Source organism: Dipodomys merriami, unplaced genomic scaffold, assembly GCF_024711535.1.
Source record: "Dipodomys merriami isolate MVZ:Mamm:240054 unplaced genomic scaffold, mDipMer1.0.p SCAF_2, whole genome shotgun sequence".
Classification (NCBI taxonomy): Eukaryota; Metazoa; Chordata; class Mammalia; order Rodentia; family Heteromyidae; genus Dipodomys; species Dipodomys merriami.
This window is the reverse complement of record NW_027203381.1, coordinates 69730119-69755004: the sequence shown is the minus strand read 5'-3', so window position 1 is coordinate 69755004 and position 24886 is coordinate 69730119. Positions and strand designations below refer to the sequence as shown.

At 41.0% G+C, this 24886-nt stretch overlaps 2 protein-coding genes across 5 annotated transcripts in view; one reads left to right on the top strand and one right to left on the bottom strand.

The window, feature by feature from the left end:
- Nucleotides 1-23984, bottom strand: part of Lrch3 (leucine rich repeats and calponin homology domain containing 3) — a 121886-nt gene extending 97902 nt beyond the window's left edge. For 2 of the 4 annotated variants that reach the window (XM_070029989.1, XM_070029990.1), the window contains exon 1: nucleotides 22565-23984. In XM_070029989.1, the coding sequence (XP_069886090.1) occupies nucleotides 22565-22826 (262 nt within the window). In that variant the 5' untranslated portion in view covers nucleotides 22827-23984. The remainder of the gene's footprint in view (nucleotides 1-22564) is intronic. The other 2 variants (XM_070029992.1, XM_070029991.1) reach the window with 2 other exon arrangements.
- LOC138832272 (calcium load-activated calcium channel-like) lies at nucleotides 504-1610 on the top strand. The gene has a single exon (XM_070029988.1). The coding sequence runs from the start codon at nucleotides 565-567 to the stop codon at nucleotides 1129-1131; it is 567 nt and encodes a 188-aa protein (XP_069886089.1). The 5' UTR covers nucleotides 504-564; the 3' UTR covers nucleotides 1132-1610.
- Nucleotides 23985-24886: the final 902 nt, after the last annotated feature.

Sequence of the window (24886 nt, the reverse complement as noted above, 5' to 3'; positions counted from 1 at the left end):
CTGGCTTCAAACCTCCAACTTACAGATCTCAGCCTCCTGAGTAGCTAGTATTATAGGCATAAGCCTCCAGCACCTATCCTTAAAAGAATTAATTGTTGTACAACAGCCACTTAATTTCATGATCTACAGCTACTATACCACTAACCCTACAGCAAGTTTGTACTTGCTATGATACTGGTGTTCCAAAGTTTCATAACAAAGTACCCTATGTGTGCTTGTTTTAGGTACTGGGGATTAAACCCAGGGCCTCCTGCAGGCTAGGCAAACCACTCTACCACTAAGTTCCATCCACAGTGCTCTAGAGGAGGATCTTTTTTCTTCTTTTCATTATGTAGAACTCTTGATGAGTACTTCCAATCTAGAGATTGTATTCTTCAGTTTTGAAAAACTGAAACAAAATATTTCCTGGATATTTTCCTTGTCCTTCTTTGTAGTCCTTTTTCTCTTTCTAGAACCCAAACAGCTAGATGTTAAACCTCTTATAAGACTATGGTATCTTGGCGCCGGCTCTGCAGCGCTCTGCACCCGTTCCTGCGGAGCTGGCGCGGGGGACGGAGGTGCAAGATGAGCACCATGTTCACGGACACCCTGCTCATCGTCTTTATTTCCGTGTGCACCGCGCTGCTCGCGGAGGGCATAACCTGGGTCCTGGTTTACCGGACAGACAAGTACAAGAGACTGAAGGCGGAAGTGGAAAAACAGAGTAAAAAATTGGAGAAGAAGAAGGAAACAATAACAGAGTCAGCTGGTCGACAACAAAAAAAGAAAATAGAGAGACAAGAAGAAAAACTGAAGAATAACAATAGAGATCTATCAATGGTTCGAATGAAATCTATGTTTGCAATTGGTTTTTGTTTTACTGCCCTAATGGGAATGTTCAATTCCATATTTGATGGTAGAGTGGTGGCAAAGCTCCCTTTTACCCCGCTGTCCTACATCCAAGGACTGTCTCACCGAAACCTTCTGGGAGATGACACCACAGACTGCTCCTTCATATTCCTGTATATTCTGTGCACTATGTCAATTCGGCAAAACATTCAGAAGATTCTCGGCCTTGCCCCTTCACGAGCTGCCACCAAGCAAGCAGGTGGATTTCTTGGCCCACCACCGCCTTCTGGGAAGTTCTCTTGACCTCATGCAGAAGATCCCTTTAATTCTTTTCATTCTTTTTAGTCCCTCAATTCAGACTGGCAACTATTTCGTAGCAAGAACCATGGGCAGCCATAGTATTTGAGCCATTTTTTAGTTTTGAATTACTTCTCAGTGTTTTGGATATAATGGTAATGAGAATGGCACCAACAAATAAGATGGTGCTTTTTCTTTTGTAGGTGGATTGATTACTTAAGTTCTGTTGATTTTTTTTTACATAATCAAAAACAAATATCTTTCTTATTTCGCTTACATACATGTTTTCCGTGGGACTGACGCTCAAGGCTGTGTGTATATGCTATGTGCCAAGGAAGCTGACCCTTACGCGCAATTACGAGAACTTGAAGAACAATTTAGTTTGCATAACTAAACTTAATTAGAACTATTCGTTGTGTTTTTTAAAAGCTAAATATATCAATTGAGATCAATAAAGAGCCAAATTTTTAGCTAAAAAAAAAAAAGACTATGGTATCTTTTAAAAATGGTTTCCTGCTTTCATGGATTTCTTCAACTTTATTTTGATAAAATACTTTCAATTTCCAAGGGTTCTTTCTTATTCTCTGAATGTTATATTTCTTTTTTTTTTAAGTTAATCTTCATTGCTATTATAAGAAGTGATATGCAGAGGGATTACAGTTACATAAGTCAGGTAAAGAGTACAGTTCTTTTTGGACAATGTCACCCCTTCCTTCCCTCTCTCCCACTTAACCCTCCCATCCCTACCCACAAGTTGTATAGTTCACTTTCAACATAGTGTCTAATGAGTATCATTGCTCCATTTGTTCACCCTTTATCCCTCCATTTCTGTGGCTTATGTTTCTTTTAATATATTTCATGCTTGCAGTATCTTCTTCTCTGACTTGAAAGGTATCAACTGTAGACTTTTGGGAGGTGCATTACTTTTTCTGGGGGGGGGAGTACAGTTCTGGGGCTTGAACTCAGGGCTTGGGCTCTGTCCCTGAGCCTCTCTGTGCTCAAGGCTAGCATTCTACCACTTGAGCTGCTGTACCACTTTCGGCTTTTTCTGAGTAGTTTATTTGGAGATAAGAGTCTCATGGACTTTCCTTCCCAGGCTGGCTTTCAGTCATGATCCTCAGATCTCAGTCTCCTGAGTAGCTAGGATTACAGGCATGAGCCACCAGGGCCCAGCTCTGGGGACACATCTTTAATTGTGCCTTTACTCAAATCCAGAACCAGTTCTTGCCCAAATCTCTCTCAACTAAGCTTAGCTGATTTTTTTACACATTCTTTTAAAAATAGGGCAATAATAAAAACCTTAAAAATACCTTACTAGAAGTTATAAAGACAATCCACATTTTTTTTTGAGATGGATTTTTGCCATGCTTCTCAGCATGCCTCCAGGATTTCTTCTGTGAAGCCTCTCAAATAACTTGTGCTACAAGCAATGTTAGTGCCCAGCTCATGTATTAAAAAAAAAAAAAAAAAGACAGCCTGTTTATAGGTTATCAGAGAAGCAAGCATATATACTGAATGATGACTTCAAAACAGCTTTATTTTTTCAGTTTTACTTTTCATATATCCTAGCAGGAGGATGGCTAGGCACTGGTGGCTCACGCCTGTAATCCTAGATACTCAGGAAGCTGAGATCTGAGGATCACAGTTCAACGCCAGCCCAGGCAGGAAAGTCCTTGAGACTCTTATCTCCAAAAAACCACCAGAAAACTGGAAGTAGCCCGGGCGGTTCAAGTGGTAGAGTGCTAGCCTTGAGCTGAGGAGCACAGGGACAGCGCCCAGGCCCAGAGTTCAAGCCCCATGACTGACAAAAAAAAAAAAAAAAAAAGTATGTAGGCTGACAATTGGTGTATATTTCCAAAGCTGAGTCAGAAGAAATATTTGAGGGAAATGAAAATTAAACCAAATTCAAAACTAAACTGAATTTAGCTAAGAAAACTATCCTTGTAGCCAAAGCCTGGATTCAGGTCCTTGTACTCTCACCTGGCTTTTTAAGGCAAAGCTGGGGCTCTATACCATGAGCCACACCTCTACTTTTTTTTTTGTTTTGTTTTTTGTTTTTGTTTGTTTGTTTTTTGGGTCCATCGTGGGGCCTGAACTCTGGGCCTGGGCACTGTCCCTTAGCTCTTCAGCTCAACGCGAGTGCTCTACCACTTGAGCCACAGTGCCACTTCTGGCCTTTTTTTTTTCTGCTTATGTGGTGCTGAGGAATCAAATCCAGCGCCTCATGTATGCAAAGCAAGCGCTCTACCACTGAGCCACCTTCCCAGCCCACTTTTTTTTTTTTTTTTTAAAGACAAAAGTCTCACAGACTTGTCTGGCGGGTGACTTTGAACTGAGATCCTCAGTTTTACAGGTTTACAGGTTTACAGGCATGAGCCATCAGTGCCTGGCTATAAACGTGGTTTTTTTGGAGGAAAAATTTTTTGCTGCTGCCATTGCTCTTCAGTATCAGATTTCAGTTTCTTCAGTCCTTGACAAAGGACTCACACAAGTGAGTCTCCAGGGTTCCTCAGGCCTTCTAGAGCTGCATCATGGGCCCTCTTGTTCAGAAGCAGTTTCTGGTTTTCCCAGCTCCCCACGTTGCAGATGGGCCATTGTGGGACTACCTAGCCTCTAATGGTATAGGCCAATCTAATGAATTCTCTTTGATAATTATATATGCCTCCTATTGGTTCTATTCCTGACACAGATACTATTGTAAGACTACTTTTTCCCACACAGACTCTACTAAATATTACCTTTAAGATGGGTAAGGATTACAGGTTAGTTAACTATAGTATACATGTTGTATGCTGCAATGCTACTGGACTGGCTTTTCCTTTAGACTTAAAACAATACTATGATTTGAATGTGTTCCCCATATGTGTTCCCACACTTGGTTCCCCATGTGAAAGTGTTGGGACATGGTGGAATCTTTCAGATGTGGGGCTTACTGTAAGGTCATTAGACAAACGGAAGCATTAAATTCAGAAGGGAGTGGAGAAGTTCTTATGGGACTCTAGTTCCTTTGGCAGTGAGCGAGTACCCCTCTGTCCTGTCTTCTTCCTGTCCTGTCCTGTGATCTCTTCTTCAGGTTCCCCTGTGATGCCATCACTATAAGGCCTAATGAGGACCAAGCAGAAGTTACATTCATACTTTTAGATATCTGGTACTGTGAGCTAAATAAACTGATCTCTTCTTTTTATATTACCAACCTCAATATTTTGTTATTGTAATGAAAACTGTACTAATACAGACAGCAAGGTTTAAAAAAAGTGTAATAGGGGCTGGGAAGGTGGCTCAGTGGTAAAGCGCTTGCCTTGCATGCCTGAGGCCCTGGGTTCGATTTCCCAGCACCACATAAGCAAAAAGAAAAAAAGCCAGAAGTGGCGCTGTGGCTCAAGTGGTAGAGTGCTAGCCTTGAGCTGAAGAGCTGAGGGACAGTGCCCAGGCCCAGAGTTCAGGCCCCACTACTGGACCCAAAAAAAAAAAAAAAAAAAAAAAGTGTAATAGAGCCGGGAATGTGACTTAGTGGTAGAGTGCTTGCCTAGCATGCATGAAGCCCTTGGTTCCATTCCTCACTACCACATAGTACTGTGCCAAGTGGTAGAGTGCTAGCTTTGAGCAAAAGAAGCTTAGCTACAGAGCCCAGGACTGAGCTCAAGCCCCTGGACTGGATGGATGGATGGATAGATAGATAGACAGACAGACAGACAGACAGACAGACAGACAGACAGACAGATAGATAGATAGATAGATAGAGTGTAATAGGACACAATAGGACCTTTTTTTTTGGGTCAGTTGTGAGGCTTGAACTCTGGGCCTGGGCGCTGTCCCTCAGCTCTTCAGCTCAAGGCGAGCACTCTTACCACTTGAGCTACAGCACCACTTCCGGTTTACTAGGTGGTTTACTGGAGATAAGAGTTCAAGGACTTTCCTGCCCAGGTTGGCTTTGAACCTCGATCCTCAGATCTCAGCCTCCTGAGTAGCTAGGATTATAGGCATGAGCCACCGGCGCCGGGCAATAGGACCTATTTTTATGAGTCCTACTCATGCTTCCAGAACTATGTCCTAAAATTTTTATTACCTTTTTTTTTTTTAAGAGTGATAATTTTTTTTTGGGGGGGGGTCCAGTCGTGGGGCCGGAACTCTGGGCCTGGATGCTGTCCCTCAGCTCTTCAGCTCAAGGCTAGCGCTCTACCACTTGAGCCACAGCGCCACTTCCGGCTTTTTTCTTTTTTTGCTTATGTGGTGCTGAGGAATCGAACCCAGGGCCTCATGCATGCAAGGAAAGCACTCTACCACTGAGCCACCTTCCTAGCCCCCTGAAGAGTGATAATTTTTTAAACTATTATGAAACATTTCATAAAATGTTTTTATATTATGATTAGCACTTTTTTCCCTAGCCTTACCCTCAAATGATTCCTTAAAAAGTAACAGCTTTTCAGTTTATTTTATTTATTTATTTATTTTTGCCAGTCATGGGGCCTGAACTCTGGACCTGGGTGCTGTCCCTCAGCTCTTCAGCTCAAGGCTAGCACTCTACCACGGGAGCCACAGCACCACTGCCAGCCTTTTCTGCTTATGTAGTGCTGAGGAATCGAACCCAGGGCCTCGTGCATGCAAGGCAAGCACTCTACCACTGAGCCACCTTCCCAGCCCCAACTTTTCAGTTTACCACAATGAAATGCTGGGGACACAGCAAAAGTGCTTGCCTAGTATGTATAGTGCTCTGAACTCAATCCTCAATATTGAAACAAGAAAAAAGAGAAAAAAAAAAAAAGGTTTGGCAGGGACTGGGGGATTAACCAACACTGTTTCCATACAGCAACAAGCAAAGCAAATAAGACTACTAAATGGAAAGTGGTAGCCATGGAGATTTAAAAATATTGGCTCTCCAAAATTCTTATGTTAAAAGTTAAGTAAGTCCCCTAGTTGTGAATTGTGAACATTAACTAACACTTTCAGTCTGTTTGGATTTTCTGTTTTTGGTGGCAATCCTGGGGCTTGAACTCAGGTCCTGGGGTGTTGTCCCTGAGCTTTGTTCTCAAGACTAGTGCTCTACCAGTAGAGCCATAGCTCAATTTCTGGCTTCTTGGTACTTTTAATCGAAGATAAGATTCTCATGGGCTTCCTACCAGGACTGGATTTGAACCATGATCCTCAGATCTCAGCCTCCTGAATAGCTAGGATTACAGGCAACAGATTATAAATTCTACAATCCTTGCCTGAGCCACCAGTGCCCAAGTGGAAACTTTTATTAGTAGTTGTATATTCCATGGTAGTGCTTATTAGACTTTAGTATACATCACATTGAGGAAAGGCTTATTAAAACAGATTGTAGCCAGGCATAGTGGCACAAACCTGTAATCAGTACTAGCTGTTTCAAAGATAAGGCAAGGAGGAACACTTTAGCCCAGATAGTCAAGGCCAGCCTTTCAAACAAACATTTCAAACAAAAGAACAACAAATTGTATGCCCAACTCTGGAATTTCTTATACCGCATGTCTGAGGTAAGAGCCACTTGATTTGTTGGTACTGGTCTAGGAACCACACTTTGAGAACAGTGTTCTACACTAAGCCCTGGTGCGCAAAACAGAGTATTTTGTATAACAGATGTAGGGTTTCTAATGTACCACAATAATTTGAATGTTTGTAACCAACCAGGAATAGCTGCCTTTTTACTTTCTGGAAGAAACTAAGTAATTGTTTCTGTGTGTCTGTATTTGCTCCAACTTGGAAAATATAACAAACCTGAACATAATATCCTTATGAAGTAACTATGGTATAATTCATTGCCAGATTTCTAACTTCCATTGATAAATTCTTCCATCCTTACCTGAGGCTCAGGGAGCACTATGGTCTTGCACTGATCACATGCGATTGCTGTGATTGCTGTGAACTTAAAACGCTCAGCCTCTTCATCTGCAACATTAAACCACACCCTATCCCATAGGATTGTTGTAGGTTCAATAAGTTATGGATTGAAATGCATTATAGGTTTTTTTGTTTTGTTTCTGTTTTTGTTTTTTTGCTAGACCTGGGGCTTGAACTCAGGGTCTGAGTATTATTCCTGAGCTTCTTTTGCTCAAGGCTAGCACTCTACCACTTGAGCCACATTGCCACTTTTGACTTTTTCTGTTTGTGTGGTACTGAGGAATGGAACCCAGGGCTTCATTCATGCTAGACAAGCACTCTACCACTAAGCCACATTCCCAGCCCAGCATTATAGTTTTGTCACAATAAATGTTGACTCTCTTTCTCATCTCCTCCTATGCTTGTTCTCACAGGAGCCAGAGACTCTTACTTATTGTACGTAATTTATATGGTGCCTTCCTAATTGGCAGCCACATCTTCCTGAATGCTTAAAATGTGCCATTGAGATTGACCTTCAGATTTTATTTGGTCTTTAATCTCAATACTTCTAAGGGGTGAACCTTTCTACATTCTACATGACTGAGGAACCTAGCTTCTGATACCTCGCTTGTCTTAACATAGTATCTTCCAGGTTCTTTCAAGTTGTTGCAGGATTTCATTCTTTTTATGGCTAAATAGTATTCTCTTGTGCATATATACCATATTTCTTTATTCACCTGTCTGCTGGTGGACACACAGGTTGATTCTGCATTTCAGTTATTGAGACTAGTATTTCAATAAACATATGAATGCAGATTATCTTTTCAACATACTCTTTTATTCCTTCGAATATGTACCCCCAGAGGACAGTTATTTAACCTTAACTTCACATTTCAAAAGTACAGCAGCATAAAATTCCTTTAAGTACAAATTTATGGTTTTAGAAGGACTTCATTTCACTACAGTTGCTGAAAATCTAGCATCTAAACAGACATCACATCTAAATCTAAATAGACATGTATTCTAAGTGGAAAATGTGCAACTGATTTTGCATAGTGTTAAAAACAAAATGTAAAACATCTCACTGATAAAAAAAAAAAAAAAAAAAAAAAAAAAAGAAATGTACTCATTACCTTGCTCATATAATTGTACCCTTCTGTAAGGTATTTTCACAATAAAAATACATTAATTAAAAAAAAAAAAAAAAAAAAAAAAACATCTCACTGATGATTTTTATATTGATGGTATAAAATGATATAATTATCCCTCACTATATTGTGGTTCACTTATTGAGGCTTCACTGTATCGCAGGATTTTTTTTTAATGTAAATTAGTGATTCCCTCACCTATCATGGGAGTTATATTCCAGAGACTCCCGTGATAGGTGAAAATCCACACAAAGTTATTGCTACTTCACAGATTTTCACCTATCATGGGGTCTCTGGAATGTAACTCCCACGATAGGTGAAGGATCACTGTATTTTGATGTACTGAGTAAAATAAGATATGATTTTAATAAATGTTTTACCTGTTAGTTTTTGTTTAAAAAGATTTTTTTATTCCTGAAAATAACTCACTGCTGGGTGCCAGTGGCTCATGTATGTAATCCTAGCCACACAGGAGACTGAGATCTGAGAATTGTGGTTCAAAGCCAGCCTGGGCAGGAATTCCCTGTGAGACCTTTTTTTTTTTTTTTTTAAAGTCATGGGGCTTGAACTCTGGGCCTGGGTGCTGTCCCTCAGCTCTTCAGCTCAAGGCTAGTGCTCTACCACTTGAGCCACAGCACCACTTCCGGATTTCTAGTGGTTTATTGGAGATAAGAGTCTCATGTATTTTCCTGCCCAGGCTGGCTTTGAACTGTGATCCTCAGATCTCAGCCTCCTGAGCCACCAGCGCCTGGCTTCCTGTGAGACTTTTTTTTTTTGGTCAGTAGTGGGGCCTGAATTCTGGGCCTGGGCAGTGTCCCTCAGCTCATGGCTAATGCGCTACCACTTGAGCCATAGCCCCACTCCTGGCCTTTTCTGCTTATGTGTGCTGAGGAATCGAACCCAGGACCTCATTCATGCAAAGCAAGCACTCTACCACTGAGCCACCCAGCCACCTGTGAGACTTTTATCTCCAACTAACCACCAGGAATCCAGAAGTGAAGCTGTGGCTCAAGTGGTAGAGCATTTGCCTTGAGCTAAAGAGCTGAGGGACAGAGCCCAGAGTTCAATCCCCACAACCGACCAAAAAAAAAATAAATAATTCATATGTTATATATACATTCTAATGATACTAACACAAGTTAAGAAAAATGCAAAGTTATAGGTCATGCCAAGAACCCTTGGAATTCAGAGACTGCCTTTGGGTAAGACAGCATAATGTAAGACAGCAAAGAAATTACTAAATTCTATAAAGATCACAATAATTCACTGGAATAGATTTTATAAAATAATACTATCATTAGGCACAGTGGCACATGAATGTAATCCTAACTTCTTGGAAGGATGGAGGTGTAAGGCCAGCTCAGACAAAAAAACAACAGCAAAAACAAAAAGTATGCAAGATTTCATCTAAAGGGGCAATATTGATCAAGATGCACTGTATTCATAAACTGCTTTATTATGTTCATTAAAGTCTGAGAGCCAAAGGCTACAGTATGCCAGTGACTAAGATGGTCAGAAACAACCAATTTACTAGGCAAAAGAAAGTGTCACACATTATGTTAGCAGAATTCTTCCTAATAACTACAACTTGCCCAATTATCAAAGTTGTAAATCTTGGGGCTGGGAAGGTGGCTCAGTGGTAGAGTGCTTGCCTTGCATGCATGAGGCCCTGGGCTCAATTCCTCAGCACCACATAAGCAAGAAGAAAAAAGCTGGAAGTGGCACTGTAGCTCAAGTGGTAGAGTGCTAGCCTTGAGCTGAAGAGCTGAGGGACAGCTCCCAAGTCCAGAGTTCAGGCCCCACAACCAGACCCCCCCAAAAAAAACAAAGTTGTAAATCTTGAATAAAAACAAAACAATTACTTCATTATAAGGGATTTAATACTTTGCAACAACTAGAAATTGCCAATTATCACTGGTTGTATTCTAGGGAAGTGAATCTTATTCTATACAACACCAACTAAAGAGGGTTTGAGGGTCAAAATATGATACATGGTCACTAATATTATCTTTAAGGATATTCTGATGAATTCTACTATATTACCAAAGTCCCTAGCATCCCCACTAAGCCCAATTACACAGAAATCAGTAAGCACTATTTCCAAAGTTAAAAGCTCTTAATCATTTCCTGCTTGCCTTCTCATTCACTCATCCATCTATCTGTTCATTCAAAAAAAAAAAAACTCTAGAGTTACATGCCTAACATATTGTTAAGTGGATAAATTCCTAGAAACATGTAACATACCAAGACTAAATCATAAAGAAAACAGAACTTTTAAACACACTAATATTAAAAAGAGTAAAGAGACGGAATCAGTAACATGTCTTCCATAAGACAGATGAGATGGCTCACACTTACTTGTAATCCCCATCTAGTTGGAAGATGGAGATAAGGAGGATAATGCCTTGGCAAAATAGTAAGACCATATCTCAACCAATAAACTGGATACAGTGGTATACTACCTATACTCAGGAGATGTACTATAATTAAGAGAATCAGGGTTTAGGTTGGGCCCAGGTAAATTCACAGACCCTTTTTTTTTGGGGGGGGGGGGTGGAGGACTAGGCGTATACTAGTGGTAGAGGGCATACTTAGGAAGGGAGTTCAAATCCCAGTATAAGTGAGAAGGAAAAAGACAGAAAAAATGTGAAAAGACTTTTCTTAAAAGAACATACACAAATAGATAACAGTTATGTGAGGGAAATACTCAACATTAGTAATCATTAGGGAAAGCAAATTAAAACCACAGTGAAGCCAGGTGCCAGTGGCTCATGCCTGTAATCCTAGCTACTAAGGAGGCTGAAATCTGAGGATTGCCGTTCAAAGCCAGCCCACCCAGAAAAGTCAGTGATACTCTTATCACCAGAAAACCGGAAGTGGTAGAGCACTTGCCTTGAGCTGAAGAGCTCAGGGACAGCACCCAGAGTTCAAGCCCCACAATGCCCCCCCACCCAAAAAAAAAGAAAACAATGAGCTAGGAATAGAAGTTCACAACTATACTCCAAGCATCCATTCCCAGGGAAGCTATGGCAGAAAAGCAACATTCCACACTAGACCGAGGTACATAGTACCGTCTTATTTCAAACACACACACATATATACACGCACTAAATGTAATGAGGTAATACCTCATAGGACTACTCTATATGATCGAGCCATCCACACCACTGGGTGTATACCCAAAAGATACAATATCTATGTGTCTAAGAGATATCATCAGCACTTCCATATTCTCTTAGTATTAGAAGAATCAAGACATAAAATCAACCTAAGTGGGCTGGGAAGGTGGCTTAGTGGTAGAGTGCTTGCCTTGTATGCATGAGGCCCTGGGTTCGATTCCTCAACACCACATAAGCAGAAAAAGCCAGAAGTGGCGCTATGGCTCAAGTATTAGAGCACTAACCTTGAGCTGAAGAGGTGAGGGACAGTGCCCAGTCCCAGAGTTTAGGCCCCATGACCGGCCAAAAACAAAACAAAACAAACAAAAACCAACAACAAAAAAATCAACCTAAGTATAACTCAACAATCTCTAAAGAAAAATGTGAGGGAGCTGGGCACCTGTGGCTCATGCATGTAATCCTAGTTCCTCAGGAAGCTAAGATCTGAGGATCCAGGTCTGAAGCCAGCTGGGGCAGTAAAGTCCATGACTCGTATCTCCAAATTAACAACCAGGAAACTGGAAGTGGTGCTGTAGCTCAAAGTAGTAGAATGCTGAGCAAAAAGAGCTGCCCTGAGTTGAAGCCCATGACCAAGCAAAGAAAGAAAGAAAAGTGTGAGGTATGCACATGCACAGAGACTATTATTCAACTTCATTTACTTCACTGTCTCTATGGCTCATTCACTTCAAAGAAATTATAGATGTACCATATCTGATTATCCATTACGAATGATCACTTGAGTTTTTTTTATCAAATGTGAATGATACTAGAAACATTCTTTTTTGTTTGTTTGTTTGTTTTGGTTGGTCGTGGGCTTGAACTCTGGGCTTGGGTCTGTCCCTGTGCTCTTCACCTCAAGGCGAGCACTCTACCACTTGAGCCACACACCACTTCCTAGAAACATTCTTATACATATTTCATGATATACATAAACAAAAGCTTCTTCACACTATATATCTCAGTACAATTGTGGGCCACAGAATATATCCATTTTTAACTTTACTGCATAGTGCCAAACTATCTTTCAAAAACAATGTGCTGAAACAGTCAACACAATGCATGACTGTAATCCCAGCATTTAAAAGGCAGGAGGATCACAAGTTCTAAGGGAGGCCTGGGCTACATGGTGAGATTCATACCTAAAACAACAGCAACAACAAAAAACTAGGCACCAGCGGCTCACAATTTTAATAATCAGGAAGCTGATAGCTGAGGATCCTGGCTCAAATCCAGCCCAAGTCTAAGAGACTCTAATCTCCAATTAACTACCAAAAAAGCCGGAAGTAGAGTTGTGGGTCAAGTGGTAAGAGCACTAGCCTTGAGCAAAAAAACTCAGGGACTGGGCCCAGGCCCTTTGTCTAAACCCCAGGACCAGCAAGGGAAAAAAAAAAGTGAATGTAACAATTTGCACAATTGCACAAGTATCCCCACAGCTCCACATTCTTTCCAGTACTTGGTGTTATCAGCTTTTTAAGTAGTATTTCAGTAAGGTGTTGTTTTCCATTCCGTTGACTTCTAAAAACGTCAAGTACATGTGCACACATTCACCAGCCATTTGTAATTCTTCTTTAGCAAAGTACCAACCAGTTCAAGAGTTGTCTCTTTTTCTACTGGGTCTGTCTGTCTGTCTGTCTCTGTCTGCTGTCTATTTTTGTCATTACCAGAGATTGAACTCAAGCACTAGCTCAGCTTGTTTGCTCAGAACTGGTGCTTTATTACTTGAGCCATAGCTCCCTTCCATAAGTTCCCTTATTGTCCAAATTCTTTTTTTTTGGGGGGGGGGGGGAGTACGTCATGGGGCTTGAACTCTGGACCCTGGTCGCTGTCCCTGAGTTCTTCAACTCGAGGCAAGCGCCCTACCACTTGAGCCACAGCACCACTTCTGGTTTTCTGATGGTTAATTGGAGATAAGAATCTCACTGTCTTTCCTGCCTGGGCTGGGTTTGAACCATGATCCTCAGATCTCAGCCTCCTTAGTAGCTAGGATTACAGGTGTGAGCCACCAGCGCCCAGCATTATGTGTCCAAATTCTATGGATGTCTTTATATGTTCTGACTACAATGCTGTGTTCATTGGAAATAAATTTGCTCTTACATTATAGCTAATCTTTTCACTGTCTACAATGTTTGAATCATTCTCTAAAACCTGTTTTAATCAGAAAAATCTCATGTTTGCAATAAATAAGTTTAGATAAACCAGTTTAAATCCTTGGTTTAAGACTCATCGCAAACAATAAAATCTCAAAATTTAGAAAAGCAAAAAAGTTAAAAATAAGTAAGGAAATACCTAAAATTTTTAGGACTAGTTCATGATTCTAAAATTAGTAGCATTACATTTGATACTGCTGGCTTCTTCAGAAATTCAAAATAATATTCCTTTGGCTAAATTACCACATTTAATACATTTTTTTCAAAGCATGACTGGAAAACTGATTCATAAGTGAACTGAAAAGAATAAAAAGCATCTACCATACTAAACACTGTATTTTACAACATGAGATATCATTAACCACCCAACTCCAAAGAGAGCCACTATAAAAGAAACTGGAACTTTAGGAACTCCTTTGCCCCACCACCACTGTCTTCTAGTCCCAGCATTGATCTCAAGGTCAAGTATGACTCATCTTTTCACCCTTCTAAAGGCACTATCACATACCTATCACTTACCCTTCCTATTTAAAAACTCCAGAACAGTTGCAGGCTGGATTTTCCCTCTGAAATTTACCCAAGTCATATTTTCCCCACCTCTTACCTCCCCCAATAATGCTTCTGTCTTTATAAAGGACATGTGCACATGTCTTTTCCTTTGTGTAAATACAATGTAAGACTTGTGCTTATTTCAGAGGCAAGAAAAAAGAAGACATGTGGATGAGAACATATTAGAGCTACAGACTCTTTATTTCAAAGGCATAAATTCAGCCAAAAGAAGTTTTCTTCCTTTCCTTTTTTTTTTCTTTTAATCGGTTGTGGGGCCTGAACTCAGCTCTTCAGCTCAAGACTAGGGCTCTACCACTTGAGCCATAGTGCTACTTCCGGCTTTTTTCTGCTTATATGGTGCTGAGGAATCGAACCCATGGCCTCATGCATGTGAAGCAAGCACTCTACCACTGAGCCAACTTCCTAGACCGAGAAGTTTTCATGTTACTATTAATTTTGAATTCAAAGTTATACTGAAGCTTAGTTACAAAGGATAATATTATAACCATACCTCAAACTAGGATATGTAATGGGTAATAAGAGTACAGAAAAACTACTTGTTTTGGTCATCCCTAATAATTGGCATTATTTAAAGCAGTAGCTTTGTATTAAACAAAGAGGAATAGAATGAAATTCTATAATTTTTTCTCCATGCCTTTCAATTTCAAATTTCTTATATGGCAACTTTGATCTCTGAACCTCATATCTTCTCTGATATTCAGGATTCTTCAATTAAAATTTACATCATTATTTCCCCTTTTCCCTCACATATACATTCCTCTATATAGAGAAAGTTCTACAGGAGATAATGGTTATTAGTTATAAAGAAAGATTAAACAAACAAGCCAGTTGCCAGTAACTCATACCTGTAATCCTAACTACTCAAGAGGCTGAGCTCTGAGGATTGTGGTTCAAAGCCAGCCAGGGCAGGAATGTCCATGAGACTCTTATCTCCAATAAACTGCTTAGAAAAAGCTGGAAGTGGTACTGTGGCTCAAGTGGTAGAATGCTAGCCTTCAGCACAAAGAGGCTCAGGAACAGTGTCCAGGTCTTGAGTTCAAGACTCAGGGAAACACGCTCCCTCCACCTCAAAAAAAGAGGTATTAAACTGAATTTCATCTTATAAAAAAAACCTAAGTTTTTCTATAACAGAGAGGCTATAATGTATCATTTTCCTTGAAAATTCTTTGACTTCTGCTTGTAATTTAAATTTTGTTACTTCTTTTAAAATTCTTTATTATTTGTTGGAATACTTCCACTTCTAGGAATTTATCCAATGGAAATAATGTAAGATATAAGCAAAGAGTTATACAAGCTGGGCGCCGGTAATCCTAGCTACTCAGGAGGCTGAGGTCTAAGGATCACAGTTCAAAGCAAGTCTGGGCAGAAAAGTCCGGGAGACTCTTATGGACAATAAACCACCAGAAAACCAGATGTGGCACTGTGGCTCAAGTGGTAGAGTGCTCGCCTTGAGCTGAACAGCACAGCGACAGCACCAAGCCCAGAGTTCAAGCCCCACGACCGACAAAAAAAAAAGAAAGAAAAAAGAGTTATACAAATGGATATTTAGAGTGTTATTTTATGACAATGCAAAATCAGAAACAGTCTAAATGGCTATGTATGGTGGCTGACACATATATAATCCAAGCACTTATGAGACTGAAGTAAGAGGATTGAGTTTTGAGGCCAGCCTGGGTAAAATAACAAGTCTCAAAAAGTCAAAAAGAGGCTGGGAGCTAGTGGCTCACATCTGTAATCCTAGCTACTCAGAAGGCTGAGATGTAAGGATTGAAGTTTGAAACCAGGCGAAGCAGGAAAGTCTCTAAGACTTACTTGACTTACTCTTATCTCCAATTAACCAGCAAAAACCCAGAAGGAGATGAGCTGGGAAGGTAGCTCAGCAGTAGAGTGCATGCCTTGCAAGCATGAGGCCCTGGGTTCGATTCCTCAGCACCACATAAACAGAAAAAGCTGGAAGTGGCGCTGTGGCTCCAGTGGTAGAGCGCTCGCCTTGAGCTGAAGAGCTGAGGGACAGCGCCCAGACCCAGAGTTCAGGCCCCATGACTGGCAAAAAAAAAAAAAAAAAAAACCCAGAGGAGAGATGCAGCTCAAGTGGTACAGTGCTAGCCTTGAGCAAAAAAGCTCAGGGAGAGCACCTAGGCCCTGAGTTCAAACCCCAGGACTAGCAAAAGGAAAGAGAAAAGAGGCCAAAAAGAGAAAGAGGAAAAAACAAAACACCTAAGTGATCTAAGTAAGTTAAAAGATTATTCTACAGTCATTGAAATTCTATTACAAAAATTTGTCTACAGGCGTCATACAATACTTTCAATATACTACAGAGTGTGTGTGTGTGTGTGTGTGTGTGTGTCCATCTATAAAAGCCAAGAATAATGTATCAAAACGTTAAGAGTGACCGGCACTGGTAGCTCATGCCTATTATCCTAGCTATGCAGGAAGCTGAGATCTGAGGATCACAGTTTGAAACCACACCAGACAGGAAAGATCATCTCCAATTAACCAATTAACTAAAACGCTGGAAATGGGGTGGGATGTAGCTCAGTAGCAAAGCACTTACCTAGCAATTGCAGCATCCTGGGTTCAATCCCCAGTACCAAAAAAGAAAAGACAAAAAAAAAAAAAAACCCAAACACTCAAACAAACAAAAAGCTGGAAATGAAGCCATGGCTCAAGTGGTAGAGTGCTAGCCTTAGCACAAAAGCTAGGGACTGTCAAAGCTCATAGAATTCACAAACTTTATAGACCATGATAATGACAATTTGCCTTGTGAAGGTTAAAATGTGTTTGTGACTTTAAGTATCACTACTCCACAATACTGTGAAATGTGAAATTTATGTAATCACCTAATCTCAATAAAATAAAAAAAAATAAAGTAAATAAGGCAACAACAACAACAAAAAAGCTTAGGGACAGTGCCTAGGCCCTAAGTTCAAGCTTCAAAACTTGCACAAAAACACCAGACAAACATACATACACACACACACACACACACACACACACACACACACACACACACACACACACAAAACCATTCAATCAGCATTTCTATATCTGATTTTCATCTTCCAGTATGATTCTTTCAGATTTTCATTCACTCATAGATTTTGATTAGTTCAACTACCCAACCAGACTACTAGACTGATAAATACTCTAGGCTTCTTATTTTTATCCTCCTTATATTTTGCCTTGCACAATGACTAATAAAAGTTTTACTATCAGACAATTCAAATCATCTTTACCTTTGCCTATTTCCCAACTAGATCCTTTGAGTTTTTTCAGGACAGGAAGTGTCTTCATCCTCTTTGTATAGCAGTGGGGAGTATTTTTTAGCCAAGCTCTATTTGGATGCTTATAACATCATTTGTAGTCCTAGATTTATCTGTTTTGGAAAAAGCTCCTAGATCTACTGAATTCAAGTCCTGCCTGCAGTTGCACTGGCAGGGCCAAACCAAATGTACAGCCAATGGGCCTAATGTTCCCAACCCTTGTATATATATGTACAACTTGTGAATGAATCTTTGCTCATTCTAGTTTCCTCATATGTGTAAGGTAGCTCTTATTATGACCAAATTGTCCTCAGCACAATATTATGAGTAGTTTTACTGTGTTAGTCAAGACCTTTACTTTGTATGAAAAGATGTACTGAAATTTAATAGAAAAAATGGATTAAGTCACTCACATAATTTGAAAGTCCAATAATAGCACTAACTTTAGACAGGCTATTGATCCCAAAGTTCAAACACTATTCTCAGAAATGGATCTCTTTATCTCTTGGCTCTGCTTTTCATTTATTAGCAAGCTTCAGGCTGACATTCTAGTATTTCAGCATAGAGTCAAAGCACACTCATGTGTGTTGACAGAAAAATGTGCTCACCTTTGAACAAGCACAGTGACTACAGGAGTAATTATACTGGTTGGCCAGTTGTTAGGACTTGTGTCATGTGCGTATAGAATAACAAGTTGGATTCAAGTAAGTGAGAAGTACCATTGCTTAGAAAATTGAAGTATTGTTATTAGATAAGTGAGGACTGGATAATGGATTGGCAAAATTAACTGATATACTAAAACTTTTTGCACATTGTCCACCACAAGTTTTTTTTTTCTCACTTCTCCCTACTCAAATCATACTATGGTCTTTTCTGCTCCAAGAAGTCTTCTACAATTTTGTCTAAGATTTTACTTGTTCACTGGATCAAATCATGATTCCCAAATAAACCTTTCTCTTTTCTTTAAGATTTACCTTTTTAGAGCCTGGGTTGGGTTCAGTGGTAGAGTGCTGGCCTACTATTCATTAGATCCTGAGTTCAATCTGCTGCACTATAAAGAGCTACCTTTTAAACAAAAGGAAAAGAAAACATCAAAAAAATACTGTTGTTAGATTCTAATTGTGCCCAATATAAATGGTATGGTAATACGTGGTCTTCCCTAGGATATAAACTCAAAGGACAGTTGCCAACCATATACATTTTCTACATTATGAAATAAGTCCATGAGGTAACAGTGATACAATTTTACATGGCTTTAAATATCCCTGAGAAAGCTATATTTTAAACACAACACAAATACATTTCTGCTATTAATATTTAAATACTTCGGGGCTGGGAAGGTGGCTCAGTGGTAGAGCACTTGCCTTGCATGCCTGAGGCCCTGGGTTCAATTCCTCAGCACCACATAAGCAAAAAAGAAAAAAGCCGGAAGTGGCACTGTGGCTCAAGTGGTAGAGCTCTAGCCTTGAGCTGAAGAGCTGAGGGGCAGTGCCCAGGCCCAGAGTTCAGACCCCACGACCGGACCCCCCAAAAAAATTATATATATATTTAAATACTTGAAGTACTTGCAATAAAAGGACTATGAGTTTTAGTGTTGCAAGTAAGATTATAATCCTCATACTCCCTCCTCCCCTTTGGCCCTTTAGCTACAATTCTTTGAGTAAATTACTTAACATATCTAACCTTTGGTTTCACTGTATATGAGATCCAGAACAGTCTACTCAGGAGTCTGAGATCTGGTGATCGTGGTTCGAAGCCAGCCAGGACAGGAAAGTCCATGAGACTCTTATCTCCAATAAACTACTCAGAAAAAGGCAGAAATGGTGTTGTGGTTCAAGTGGTAGAGCACTAGCCTTGAGCACAAAGAAGCTCAGGAACAAGCCCAGGTCCTGAGTTCAAGCCCCAGAACCAAGAAGGAAAGAAGGAAAGAAGGAGCCGGGCGCTGGTGGCTCACGCCTGTAATCCTAGCTACTCAGGAGGCTGAGATCTGAGGATCTCGGTTCAAAGCCAGCCCAGGCAAGAAAGACCGTGAGACTCCTATCTCCAATAAACCACCAGAAAACCGGAAGTAGCGCTGTAGCTCAAGTGGTAGAGCGCTAGCCTTGAGCTGAAGAGCTGAGGGACAGCGCCCAGGCCCAGAGTTCAAGCCCCACGACCGACCAAAAAAAACAGGAAGGAAAGAAGGAAAGAAAGACAAAGAAAGAAAGAAAGAAAGAGAACGAGAGAAGAAAGAGAGACAGGGAGGGAGGGAGGGAAGGAAGGAGGAAGAGAGAAAAAGAAAAGAAAAAAGAAAAGAAAAGAAATATCTGTTGGTACATGCAGAGACTAGTTGGTCTAATGGAGAGAAGAGATAGATGGATCTGGGCTGGAATTCTACCACTAATGCTAGCAATGACTTTCTCTGAGTTATCTTTTCACATGTAATATGTATATAATAGTATTTAATCCATGGGCTGTAGAGTGCATCTAACAATACAATGCATTTAGAAATATTTAACAATGAATAGCAAATAGTTAACACTGGATAAGTTATATTTTCAGTATTATCAGATTCAAACAATTTAAAGATTGTCTTTGTTCTTTTTCTTCCTTCCTTTTTCCTTCCTTCCTTTCTTTCTTTCTCTCTCTCTTTCTCTTTCTTTCTTTTTTTTTTTGCCAGTCTTGGGGCTTGAACTCAGGGCCTGGGCACTCTCCCTGAGCTTCTTTTGCTCAAAGCTAGCACTCTGCCTCTTGAGCCACAACGCCACTTCTGGCTTTTTCTGTTTATGTGGCACTGAAGAATTGAACCCAGGGCTTCATGCATATTAGGCAAGCACTCTACCACTAACCCACATTCCCAGCTTAGTCTTTGTTTTCTAATTACCATGGTCTAACAATATTCTTATACTCAATAACTGATACTTCTACATGTTAGAAATTAATCTTAGTGTAGCAAGTTATAAAATGCCTTATAATCTCTTTTCTTTTTCACTTTTTGACCAGATCCAACAAAAAATTTGGTTTATACAGAAACTACAGCATTGAAGGATGAATAAAAATAAATAAAAATTAAGAGCACAGGAAGTAAAAATTTCCTTGACATTATGAATATTTTTCATAAGTGCTCTTCAGTTTTCTTTTTTTTTTTTTTTTCCGCCAGTCCTGGAGCTTGAACTTGGTCTGGGCACTGTCCCTGAGCTTTTCTGTGCTCAAGGCTAGCACTCTACCACTTGAGCCACAGCACCACTTCCAGCTTTTTCTGTTTATGTGGTACTGAGGAATCAAACCCAGGGCTTCATACATGCTAGGCAAGCATTCTACCACTGAGCCACATTCCCAGCCCAAACAATGCTTTTTTTTTTTGGCCATTCCTGGTGCTTGTACGCAGGGCCTGAATACTGTCCCTGAGCTGCTTTTGTTCAAAGCTAGCACTCTACCACTTGAACCACAGTGCAACTTCCAGCTTTTTCTGTGTAAGTGGTACTAAGGAATCAAACCCAGGGCTTCATGAATGCTTGGCAAGCAGTCTATCACTAAGCCACCATCCCAGTCCACTGCTTCAGTTTTCTTTGTCATAAAATATTTCTAAAGACTCAAGAGTGCTCCTAGAACTACTTAAAAGCAGGTAAAATAATGAGGTAGACAGAGTCCTGTAATCAACTTTTTCTTTAGCTTCAGGCTTAATGTGGTAATCTTGAAATGAGTCACAATATGAAATCACTTTGCCATATTACTATCTCCGAAACAGAATCAGGAAGCTTTGACTATTTAATAGTGATTGTAGATGTTGTCTATCAAAACACAGAGAAAAGCCAAGTGGCTGCTCATATTTACCTTAGGACAGAAGTTTTAGTATTGTTTACTTTAAAAAATACAAGCTATATTCAGAACATATTCATGAAATAAGCAGGCAAAAACTTGAAGAGAGAGCAAGGGAAGGAGTAACATTGTCCAAAAAGAAATATTCTCTTCATCTGACTTACGTAACTGTAACCCTTCTGCATATCACCTTTATCATAACAATTAGAAATATTTACTTAAATAAATAAATAAGCAGACATTTCATTTCTTCCATTTTACACTATAACAAAAGTTTTTTTGGTTTCCATCATGAGTGAATCATATGTAATATTTATCCATCTTTAGTGGATGTATAAGCATAGTAAAAGTATTAACCATAAGATTTTAAAATAAAATGAAAAGAATACAAGACACCAAGTACTATATATTCTTTGGTTGCAAAAATATTACATAAAAGCAAAATATTTAACTACTTCATGCATAAGGGATTTTTTTCCCTTTGAATTTGTGTAAAACATGAATAGAATCAACTTTTAATCTCCCTGAGGAAGCCATATTTTAAACACAAGACAAACACATTACAGTATGTTGAATACCTCAGTCAGCATACATTGTTCTCTACAAAAAAGAAAACCAAATAATACCTAATTCCTTATTCTTTTTCCTGTGTTCAACAATATGCATAAAGCGAAGTAATGCTTTTAAAGGGAAAAGCAACAGATATGGCAGACAATGTTTCTTTCCTAAGTGGTTTTCTTCCTTTCAACTTTTTTTTTTGAGGACATGAGTGGGACAGTAAAGTGATGGAAACCTAAAGGCAGGGTAATTATTTTTTTTAATTTTTATTTAATTGTAAAGATGCCGTACAGAGGGGTTACAGTTACATGAGTAAGGCAGTGAGTACATTTCCTGTCGAGCATTGTTACCCCCTCCCTTGTTGTTCTCCCACTATCCCTTCCCTCACTTTCACAAGTACTTTTTGGCAAGTCAACTCGATGGAGGCGGAGAAAGGTTACTGTGTGCGAATTCACGTTAAACACACTCCCACACAAACTCACAACAACGCCGATGCAGGGGGTCTCCCTCTCCTGACAATGTGCGTGCGCGTGCACACACACTGATATGGAGGTCTGTCCCTTCTGACAATGCACATGCACACGCACACACACACACACACACACACACGCACGCACGCACGCAGCAACGCCAAGGCCGAGGTCGAGCCCTCCTGACAATGCAGCGAACGCAGACACCCCGTCACCAGGATCCACGAGCGCGCAACACGCTCCCCCCCCCCAAGTCTCAGCAGGGTCCCACGGGCCTCCCCCGTCCCGGGCGGACTCCACCTCAGCCGAGGCAGATTTTCCAGGAAAGACCAAGAACCAAGATCCGAGATCCGAGGTCCGAGGTCCTCCGCCCTCGGGTCTGCTTTCCCGGGAGCCGCCCCGCGCGCGGAGGGCCCGGAGGGCGGGCAGCCCTCCCCGGGTCCCCGTTACCCCGGCCCCGGCCCCGCGGGCCCGGCCCGCGTCCCCGCTCACCCGCCCGGGTGGTGTCCGTCAGGTCGTGGTTGGCCGCTCCCCGTGGAAACTCCCTCAGTTTCCGGCCGCTCAGGCTCAGCACCCCGGTCACCACTGCCTCCTCCAGGGCCCGCTCGAGGGAGCGGCTCCACGAGGCCGGGCCAGGGCCAGGACCTGTCCCGGAGCTCGAACCGAAGTGAGCACCGGAAAGGTTGCCTCCCGAAGCTGCGGGGCCAGCGTACTCAGCGGCGGCAGCCACGGCCACCAAGCCCGCGGCCGCCATTTCCCAGCCGACAACTCTCTGGCCGCCGCGCTCGGCGCATGCGCGGCCAGTACCGCGGGGTGGGCGGGGAAAGGGGCTGTGGGACCCGGAGGGCTCCGGTGATGGGCAGCGCCGCAGGGGCCCCGGCGGAGCAAGCGCCCGCCCCGCCCACACTCAGAGTTTCCAAGGAAATCGAAAAGGATTTCTCTAGTCAGTGGCTGTCCCCTTCGCCTGGCTTCCAACAGCATTTCTAAATGCTTCCATAAAACTATTTTTAACAATGTTCATCAAAACTTCCCTGCCTTCCTCTCTCAAGGATTCTCTCTTCCTTGTAACCTAGCTACACGGGAGACTCAGATTGGAAGCACTGAGGTTTGAGACCAGCCTAGCTAGGCAAGTTTGCAGACTTCATCTCCAAACCGCCACCGCTACCACCAACTGAAAGCAAGGCTGGGGGCGTGGCTCCTGTCCCCAGCAAGGGCAAGGCCCTAAATTCAAACCCAGTACCGCCGCCCCTCAAAAAATCTTATTATGGTTGCTGCTAGAAAGGAGCCTCTAGGATGCAACCTAAAATGTTTCTCAGTTTGACACTGCATCACCAGCTCATCTGTGATCTATTGTGGTGGTGTATACCTGTAATCTCAGGGGTCCAGAGGTAGGAGGATAGGAGTGCTTAGGCCAGCCTGAGCTACATAGCAAGAAGAGTTTCAGAAAATGAAGGGCTGGAGGCACAGCTCAGCAAAATGCTTGCCTACCACACAGAAGGCACTGGGTTCAATGCCCAGTTGGCAAATGTATTTATTATTTGTGCTTGGGATGGGGGGAAACATTCTACTGGTTGGGCTCCAGTAGAATATTGGTTAATTCAATTGAAAAGAGTAAATATTTAATACTATTCCTTCCTTTTATAAAGAATTTAAAACCGGGCACTGGTGGCTCACGCCTGTAATCTTGGCTAACTCAGGAGGCTGAGATCTGAGGATAGAGGTTCAAAGTCAGACTGGACAGAAAAGTACATGAGACTCTTATTTCCAATAAACCACTCAAAAATCTGGAAGTGGCACTATGGCTCAAGTGGTAGAGCACTGGCCTTGAGCCAAAGAGCTGAGGGGCAGCACCTAGGCCCAAAGTTCAAATCCCACAACCAACAAAAAATAAGATTTTATTGAGTAAAGCTGTACAAATAGTATTGAAGTTGAAAGTATAGGTCTGGAACTGAACCAGAATGGAAGAAAATACTTTCATTTTAATCTAAATGTGGGGATTAAAGACAGAATCAACCAGAATTAAGTCAAGTGCTGGGGATGTGGCTCAAGTGGCTACTGAGCTAGTACAAGGTCCTGGGTTCAAATATTAGTGCCACAAAAAATTAAAAATTCAAGTAATGAAAACGCAGAAATCAACCCCCTTTAAAAACTAGACCTCACTAATAATTATACATAACTCTAGTATACTTTTCAATTTTAATTTTTTATATAACAAATTTCACCTACAATCAACTCATGCTTCCATGGGAAATACAGAAGAGCTCTCGGAGTCTTTTCTAAAAGATTATAATCTAATCTTATTGTGGAACCTAAATAGTAGAATAAAATTGGAGAATAAAAACCACCACTACTCCCAAAAGAACGGCTCAGTAGGTATAAAGGGAAGATTATCAAACTTGAGGGCAAAGGAATCTGTATCACAGATAAAATAGGAATTGGAAGTAGGGATGCTTTGTTTTGTTGGTAGTACTATGGTATTGAACTTGGGGCCCCATTTGAGCCATGTCCATAGCCCTATAAGATGAAATTTTGAATCAAACCTTAAGAATTATAAAATGGGAAAGTCTGGAAGTCAAAAGCAACTTTTCAAATTGGAAGATCAGCATGAACCCATTGGGTTCACACATGAAGGTCATGGACACATATGTCATTAGTGCACACATAGGAAAGCTCATGTCAGAAAGCAAAAGAAAATACAAGGTTGAAGATAGTCTAGATATTATACAAGTCCTAGCTCTTCCTTTTCATGATTTCCTAAATGCAAGATTGTAACAATGTTTCAGTACCAATGTTAATTAGTAACTGTTGCCCAGA